The following is a 9,245-nucleotide window of genomic DNA, read 5'->3' as shown; positions in this document are numbered from 1 at the left end:
TTCAGGCGCATCAACTCCCACGCCCCGCAGGCCCGAGCACCCTGGAGTGGGAATTACCAGGCAGCTGTGGGCAGGGCCGTGGGGGGAGGTGGAGCCTCCTTTTTCTAGGCCATGTGTCACCTGCGTCCTGCCCTGGGGCATTGCCCCGGCACTACTCTACCACTGCAACAGCGAGAAGCTGGGGCCTGCTCCCTGGAGACTTTGGGGTGGATCGCGGCTCTCCTTGAGAGCCCTATGTTCCTGGTCCCCCCAGAACCCGGAACATGGCAGATGGGGCTCAGGCCAACCCCAAAGAGTTCAGGAAGAAGGGGCTGGTTAGACACCCCTCTGGGTGGAGGGGCCCGAGCCTCAGGGCCTCTTCTCCTTTGAGAAACTCCAGGTACATGCCTGCTTCCCTGGGATGGAGCCCTCCTTGGAGAGCAGCAGGGATGAGGGTGGGGAACTGGCTCCTAGAATCCATTTCTTCAGAAAGGAGAGCTCTGAGTCTCTGATGGTGGCTGAGATATGTCATTGCCTTTTTAGCACTACAAGGGCCTTTGGGATCATCTAGCTAATCCTTATAGGCACTGGAGGCCCAGAGAGACTAAGGGATCTATGGATGATCACACAGCATTTTGGAAGTAGAACTGCAGCTAGAACGCAGGGACCCAGGTCTCTTGGCTCCAGGAGCAAGAGGCAGCCAGCAGGTTGGGTCACGTGACTCCCTGGCACGCATATGGAAAGGGGTTGGTTCTCATCTGTGACAAGGTCCAACTCCATGAGACAGGAGCTCCCTGTCTTGGAAGCTGATTCTTGCTCAGAGTGGGAGGGAAGGAGGCTCCTGGTGCCTCTGGGCTCTGCCATCCTGGGGGCTGTCCCTCCAGGAGGTACAGGCAAGGGGGAGGTGCTCAGATCTTCCTGGAGGAGCTAATCACAAGGCAAGGGCAGCAGGAAATGGGGCATCAAGAGATGGCGTTGGGCTTCCCTGGTGGCACAGTGGTTGAGAGTCCGCCTGCCGATGCAGGGGACACAGGTTCGTGCCCCGGTCCGGGAAGATCCCACATGCCGCAGAGCGGCTGGGCCCGTGAGCCATGGCCACTGAGCCTGCGCGTCCGGAGCCTGTGCTCCGCAGCGGGAGAGGCCACAACAGTGAGAGGCCCGCGTACTGCAAAAAAAAACAACAACAAAAAAAGAGGTGACGTTGACCACACCTGTAACGAGGTCCAGGAGGGAGCCGCAGGCCAGGAACCCCACACAGGGGGAAGGGACGGACCCAAGACCAGGGTTTCTTCCTCTCTCAGGTCTTACCTGGGGATGAAGACGTTCATCACCATCGCATCCTGGCCAGCTGTGGTGACTGAAGGTGCTGGGAAACTCCTGCTTCCTCGACACCCACAGCCTTTCTGCTGTGACTCACCCACGGGCCACAGGACCTCAGGCCTGCCATTGGGTCTCTGCTTCCTGGCTCTGCCCCTGCCTGGCTTCATCCCTTCTTTGGGGCTCTTTACTCCTCCAGGCACCTGTAAACATACCCGGGCGGTTGACATTTACTATTTACGAGCCTCAAGGATGCAGGGCCCACAGCTGAGCAAGCATCATAAAGTGGTGGTGGTGGCTTGGCATCAGGGCACTTAGGGACTCCGAGGTGCTTGTGTACATAGGAAAACGTGTTTGTGTACGTGTGTGCATGCAGAGCTAGTGAGCTTGCGTGCGGATAGCCGCATGTATCTATGTGTGTGTGGGTGTGTCCGAGCACGTGGTGATGTCTATGTGTGTAACACACATCAGCATGTTGTGTAAGTGTGTGTTCACAGTGGCGTGTGTGTCTCTAGAGCGTGTATATGAAAGTAGGCTGTACACATCTTCGCACGGCAGGTGTGTAGCAGTGTCTGGGTATGAGATGTACCGGAAGACATGGAGCAGGTCTGGGGGTCTTCTTCCTTCTTTCTGGGGGGCCCCACCCCTGGACAGCCGAGGCTCCTGACACACAGGCAGGCATCCTGGTGGCAGTTGCCCTGTGTAGGCGGAAGATGGGCTGAATGTCCCACTGGCTTTCTGTCCACCTGTTCAGCATTCCCTGAACCCAGCCAGGTTTGAGACGAAGGAAGAAAATATCAGAAACGAAAGAAGGTTAAATGTGGCCAGACGTGAGAAACAATTGGTTGAATTCAGGTGAAGTGACTTGTTATTTAGAACGTAACCCCTTGAGTTCAGCCCGGCCCAGGGGCCTGGGACAGAGGCTACAGCCTGAGTGAATGCAGGTTTTGTTTCTTCCACTCGGAGTGGAATGTGCACGTGGCCACTCTGGGTGTTGTGTGTGTGAGAGTGGGAGTGCGTGTGCATGTGTACGGGCATGGGGGGTGAGTGTGGGTCTGCTTGTGGGACTGTATGAGTGTGGGAGGTATAGGGGAAGGGCAGGCCTGGCCCAGGGGCACAACAATTCCTGGGAGGGTCACCATGGGGGCAGCGAGGGTCTGGTGCGTGCCAGGCCCCGAGCTGGGCGCAGGCCTCCCCGATCTCTGGGGGCTGGGATTGTTATTCCCATTTTGCAGATGGGAAAACAGAGGCCCAGGGAGCTTTAGTTCTGGGCCTGCCTCTGTCTGACTCCAAAGTGAGTGTGTGTATGCGTGTGTGAGGTTGGCGAGTACGAGAGTGTGCGTCTATGTGTGAGGTGTGTGAGAGCACAGGAAATATGGGTGGGTGTGTGTCTGCGTGTGTGTGTACACTTGTGTGGTGTGTGGAGGAGAGTGTGCAGTGGGTGAGTGTGGGTTTACGTCTGTGTGTGTGTTAGAGTGTGAGTGTGTGTCCGTCCTGTGTGCAGATGGGTGAGTTTTAGGCAGGAGCTGATGGCTGGGGGCCCTGGGGATGGAAGCTGCCCCTTACCAGGAGTAACACCTCCAGGATGTGGGAGTGGGGGTGGGCGTGAGGAGGCCAGGATGTCACAGAGGGCGATGCGGCCGGTGCCCTGCAGGGGAATGACTTTCTTGGCTGCTCTCAGATTTGGGAATCGAAGTCAAAGAATTTAGGCAACCTGCCTCCGGCCGCACAGCACTAATGGAGAGACCAGTTTGCAGATCCGGGTCTGTCTGACTCCCAGGCTGCTTGGCACACATTTGATTCCAGCAGCAAGAGCCCTGCAAGGCAGAAAGGGTGCGGGGAGAGCTAACATTCCAGGGGACCCCTCTTGGCCCCACCTTCCACTCTCTTCAACAGCCCACACGGCCAAGTCAGAGAGAGGCCTACGGGATGCAGGGGCCCCTCTCTCCCTGCCCCGGACCTAACATAGCCATTTACAGGCTCTAAACCATCCTCTTAAAATTGTCTGTCATTTCTCCCCATTCCTTCTTTGTTTCCTCTCTCATGTGCTACTTATTCTCTGTAATGACGAAAATCCTGGAGCCAATAGACAGGAAGACACAGGTGGAGCAGGATTCCTAAAATCAGCTCTCTGACAGGGAGGGCAGGCCTGGCCCAGGGTCCCAACAAGCCCTGGGGGGGGGCACCATGGGGGCAGCGAGGGTCTGGTGCGTGCCAGACCCCGAGCTGGGAGTGGGCCTGCCCGATCTCTGCAAGCTGGGATTGTTATTCCCATTTTGCAGATGGGAAAACAGAGCCCCAGGGAGCTTTAGTTCTGGACCTGCCTCTGTCTGACTCCAAAGTCTGTGCTCTTCCCACTGAGGCACGTGGAGGTGGTGAGTCCCTTGTCATCACTAGCGATGTTGGACAACCACGTCTCCAGAAACAAGTAATTTCGGCCTTTGGGTTTCCATCCAGGCTCTGTTTCTGAAATTCTTAGCTTCCTCCCTCTCCCAGTACATTTCCTCTTTCAGGCCGTGGAGCTGGATGGGGGATGCGGAGAGAGTTAGGGTTAGGCTGGACTGGGTGCCTAGCCCTAGGCACAGATGGAGGAGCCCGGGTTGGGGAGGCATCCCAGCTCTTGGGGCACACAAACCTGGGTTCAGGTCTGGGCTCTGCCACTTCCAGGCTGCATGACCTGGGCAAAGCTTCACCTTTCTGAGCCTCAGTTTGCTCATCCATAAAATGGGATGACAGTGGCCCTCCAGCCTGTGTGGGTGGCGGCCTCACCCAGGTAAGGACCCCAATGCCAGGCTCGATGTTGACTCAGCAGTGAGCCAGCACATCTGGGAGCCCAGGAGGCAGGGAAGCAGGGGAGGGGAGAATATATCCCTGGGGTGAGCGGCCTGAGGATGCTGGGAAGCTGATTTTGCTGGTGTAGGAAAGGTTGTTGCACTACCTGTGAGACAAGGACAAAGGGGAAGAAATATATACGTGTGTGTGTGTGTGTGTGTGTGTGTGTGTGTGTGTGTGTGTGTTCATTGAATGATGCACTGGCCCCAGGGCCATGTGGGGACGCTGAGTCCCTGCTGGGAGCAGAGGAGCCAGACCAAGCCAGAAGGGCCCAGAATTGTGTTCAGAAGAGCATGTGGCTGGGTCCAAATTCTGCTTCACCTCTTTTCAACCATGTCTTCCTGGGGACGTTACTATACGCTCTGGGTCTCGGTCTCCTCATCTGTAAAATGGGGATAATATCAGCACTCTGTAGGGTTGCAGGGAGCCCTTGATGAGTTAATGCATGCAAGGGGCATAGGACAGTGCCTGGCAAATGCTATTATTATATTCTCAGGGCCACAGGGCTCAGCGTAAGGATTGTGTAACGCACCATACCGGCTGCTTTGTAGATTGCACCCTCCTCCTGCTCTGCTCTCCCTCTCCTGCTCCCTCTGTCCCTTCCCCTTTCCCCAGCCCTGGGGTGTTGGAAGGACAGCCAGTCAAACAGGAGAGGCCATGCATAGGGCAGGGAACTCACAGCACCCCCTGGGTTCTCTCGCAGTCCTGCCCACGGCCCACGGCAGCCTGCTCAACCTCAGGTCCATGGTGGAAGCCAACACAGGGAGGAACGCCATCTTGTCCTTCGTGGGCTACGGCTGCTACTGCAGGAGGTGGGGGGGCATGGCCTGCCCATGGATGAGGTGTACTGGTAGGTCCTGGAGAGTCTGGTCTGCTGGAACCGGGCAGGGACGGTAAAGGTCAGACTGTCTCCATCTCTGAGAGGTGGGAGACGCCCCTTCCCCCAAGGAGGAGGCTTGTTTGATGAGTTAGTGGCCAGAAGCCTGACCTTTGACCCGTGTCGTCCTCAACCATCTTGGATATTTTCTTTTCTTTTCTTTCATTTTTTTAAAAGTGTATAACATTGTGGGTTTTTTTTTTTTAATTCTATCATTGGCATGTTTATTTTATTTTTATTTCTTTTGGCCGCGAGGCTTGTGGCATCTCAGTTCCCCAACCAGGGATTGAACCTGGGCCCTCGGCAGTGAAAGTGCAGAGTCCTAACCACTGGACTGCCAGGGAAGTCCCATCTTGGACACTTTCCATTGTCCCTTTCCAAGGTCTTGGGCTTGGAGGCATTTGAACTTCCGTCCTCACCAGAAGGAGCCTTTGACCTGTCTCCAAATACACGTGAGAGCAATAGTCACACAGCTTATACTTGACAAAGGCAAGGGCTGTGACCACTGGCCCCTCAGACTGGAGGCTCAGATGGACAGGACTGTGCTTCCTCCATCAGACTGGGAGTTCCTGGAAGCCGTGGCTTATCCTTTGCTCCTGTCTCCCCCCGAAGCACCAAGTCTGGTATCAGTGGAGGCTTCATAAATGCATGTTGACTAATTGCCTCCCTCCACTAGAGGGGATGGGACAGCCACACCACATTTGCTCCCTGTCCCCCATCCCCAAGCCCCACTTAACTCTCCAGGCCTTTGTGTCTCCCTGGCCATCGTGCACAGCCAGGTATAGCCCCTGCATCTAGCCGGTCTCTTCCTACTTTGACTTCACTCAGGCCCCTCCCTCCCACCCTGACCCCTCCTGCAGCTGCAGCCAGGGCTCCAGGGGGTGGGGGGGAAAGCTAGGGCTCTGGGCGGAGGGCAAAGGGAGGGGATTATGGACAAGAACCTGGGGCACTGGCCTGGTTCTGCCCGGCTGTGTGACCTAAGGCCAGTAGCTGCCCTCTCTGGGCCTCAGTCTGAAGGTCTGACTCGTGAGGGACAGGGACAGATGATCATGACAGAGGTCACTGCCGGTGGGAGACGGGCCAAGCCTGGCCATGCCTGCCTGCTCTCCTCTCCCCGCCCCTACGTGCTGCCATGCCCACGACTGCTGCTACCAGAAGCTCTTTAAATTTATTTTTTTTCTCTCTGCTGTACGCGGGCCTCTCAACGCTGCGGCCTCCCCCGCCGCGGAGCACAGGCTCCGGACGCGCAGGCCCAGCGGCCACGGCCCACGGGCCCAGCCGCTCCGCGGCATGTGGGATCCTCCTGGACCGGGGCATGAACCCGCATCCCCTGCATCGGCAGGCGGACTCTCAACCACTGCGCCACCAGGGAAGCCCCAGAAGCTCTTTGACCTGGGCTGCCACACCTATGTGGACCATTACGACTACACCATCGAGAACAACACTAAGATTGTCTGCAGTGAGTCCCTCTCCCACCATCGCCCCTTCCCCTCACGGAAGTGTGTACTGCCAGCCCCCTCAACCTGTGCTAGGGCCGTGGGCCAGGTTACCAGATGAAATACAGGATGCCCAGTTAAATTCAAATTTCAGATAAACAATGAAAGATGTTTTTATGTAAGTATATCCTAAATACTTTAGTTTTATACTAAAAACTAAATGTTAGCATAAAATTAGTAAGTATTAGTATGAAATGAAGAATTAGCATAAGTATATCCCATGCAATATTTGGGATATACTTATACTAAAATATTTATTGTCTGAAATTCAGATTTAACCTGGTACCTTGTTTATCGTTTGCTTGTTTGTTTGCCAAATCTAATAACCCTGGCTGTGGCTCTGGCACATCTCCCTGATGTGCTCGGAGCCCCCAGGCTTGAATTGGTCCCCAGGTTCTCCAGTCCCCGAGATTCTTAAGCTTCGGAGAGCTTAGGGAGTGATCCTGATTCAGTGGGTCAGGTCTTGGCGGGGTCCAAGACTCTCTGTTTTTAATCAGATCCTCAGGTGATCCTGAAACTTTGTGTCAGGCTGGCATGGGAGTCAGGGGACCTGGGTTGGAACCCATGTTCTCCCAGCATGTATGACCCTGGGCAGGGTCCTTCCCACCTAGCCTCAGTCTCCCCATGGGTACATTGAGGGGTTTGGATCTGAGCAGACCCATTCCCTTCTAGTTCTGTCATTGGGACCCCAGCAGATGAGGTGGCCCCATCCTAGACACCCAGAGTTTCTAGGGATTCAAGGTGTTGGAGCCAGGCCTGGCAGGTTCCCTCCTTTACCATGGATACATTCCCCACCTGAGGGTCACAGCATCCAAGCTGATGGCCCAGGTGTCCCTGCCCAGCTCCTGCTAGAGCCCCACCCTGGGGTAGCAGGTGCCCCTTGGCCCAGCCCCGTGGGCAGCCCTGGGCTCCCTTTGTCTCCTTATCTTCACCAGGCTGTGTGTCATCCCTTACTAAGAGTTCACAAGCAGTGCCAGCTTTGCAAAGATACTCAAGACTCCTGTTCTTTGGGAAGGAGTCTGGTGGGGAACTGGGCACATCTGGGGACCCTTGGCAGCCCAGGGCTGTCTGGTCCTTATATTCTGCTGTTCAGATGTGCGGTAGAGGGTCTGGCTTGAGAGAGGAGTTCATTAAGCAGTTTGAGGAGAGGAATCTCCCTCCTCAACCCCCAAGACAATGGACTAACCGAAGCAGTGGTTTTCACACTGGGTTCTGGGGATTTCTGGGGTCATCAGGTCAACTGCTGTGAGAGCTAGTGGCGGGTCGGTTATCCCCGGATTGGTGGTCCAGCTGCCTCTTTAATGTATTTTGTAGCTCTAGTGGCTTCTCTTTCAGCTGTTTTAAAAAAATTTTTTTTTTATTCTTATCTTTTTTATTTTGGCTGCACTGGGTCTTTGCTGCGGCGTGCGGGCCCCTCTAGTTGCAGCTCTCGGGCTCAGTTGCAGTATATGGGATCTTAGTTCCCCAACCAGGGATCGAACCCGGGCCCCCCCTGCATTGGGAGCGCAGAGTCTTAACCACTGGACCCCCAGGGAAGTCCCCTGTTTCGGCTGTTTGATATATTAGTCTTTGGCCAAGAGTTTCACGTCAGAGAAGGTATTCTGCTGATGGAGAATTTGCAAGTTTGCAAACAATTGGGCTAGTGGGTGGTTCTCAAAAGGTGTTCCCCAAACCTGCAGCATCAAGAGCACTTGTTAGAAGAAGCTCTACGTGTGGGGTCGGGCAGCCTTGGTTTTCAGGAGCCCTCCAGCTGATTCTAATGTGCACCTAAGGATGAGAACTATGGGGTAGATGATTTCTGAAGGCCCATAACAACAACGACAGCATTTGCTCCCCGGGACGCACCGAGCTAAGCTCTTTACAAGTGTTTTTCTCACTCCGTCCTCACCACGAACTCCCTCCAGGGTGGCTGTGCTGTGATTCTGTGCTTGAGAGAGGCCTGCGATGGTAGAAAGTAACTGGGCTGGGGGTTGAGCTCCTGACGCCTGAGTTTCCGTCCCAGCTCTGCCTTGGGTTTGCTGGGTGACTTAGGCAAACGCACCCTTTCCTGGGCCTCAGTTTCCCCCTCTTGACATTGTTCTGTTGGGCTTCAGGGGTTCTCTGTTTCCCATGCACCAGGGGCACCTGGAGGGCTGTGAATGCAGAGGCTGGGCCCCGAGTGTCTGAGCCTGCAGGCCTGGGGTGGGCCCGATGCCGGTGCTGGTGCTGTTGGCCCGAGACCACCTTCTGAGGTCCACTGTGACCTCAGAGTCTGTGTGCTCCACTCCCCACAGGCGAGCTCAACCAGACGGAGCGTGACCAGCAGACGTGCAAGTGTGACAAGAGCGTGGTCCTGTGCTTCCAGAAGCAGACGTACAGGGAGGAAGGAGCATGGCAACTACCTCAACATCTACCGCCAGAGCCCCACACCCAACTGCAGCATCTACGGGCCACGCCCCCCACCCCTCCCTAGCGCCCTCTGGGGGCTGACAGAGAGGAGGGTTGGAGGTTCCAGTCCTGGGGACCAGCCAGATGGAGCAGGTGGAGGTGGGGGCGGGGCGGGGGCCCCTGGTCTGCCCTCCTCCCTGGAGCCCTCCAGCGAGACTGGCCCCAGAGGACTCAGAAAGGCCGGGGCCCTGGCCACCTGGCTCCTCCAGCCCAGACCTGGGTGTGGCTTCATCCTGGACGTGGCAGGGGGCATGTGCCCTGTTGGGGTCTCTCCCAAGTGTGGAAGGCAAGACCTGCGAAAGACTGGGGGCCTCTGA

General features: G+C 56.0%; 1 protein-coding gene across 1 annotated transcript; it reads left to right on the top strand.

Annotated features, from left to right (window-relative positions):
* The first annotated feature begins 263 nt into the window (after positions 1-263).
* Positions 264-9,245, top strand: PLA2G2F (phospholipase A2 group IIF). The gene is given in 8 exon segments (XM_029227040.1): positions 264-379; positions 1,281-1,342; positions 4,832-4,935; positions 4,938-4,978; positions 6,130-6,156; positions 6,382-6,464; positions 8,775-8,866; positions 8,868-9,245. Coding segments are annotated over 8 exon segments (903 nt in total).

The sequence above is a fragment of the Monodon monoceros genome, unplaced genomic scaffold (assembly GCF_005190385.1).
Source record: "Monodon monoceros isolate NGI ecotype Baffin Bay Population unplaced genomic scaffold, NGI_Narwhal_1 Super_Scaffold_18, whole genome shotgun sequence".
Lineage (NCBI taxonomy): Eukaryota > Metazoa > Chordata > Mammalia > Artiodactyla > Monodontidae > Monodon > Monodon monoceros.
Note: the sequence above shows the minus strand (reverse complement) of the source record. Positions and strands in the feature narration are given on the sequence as shown.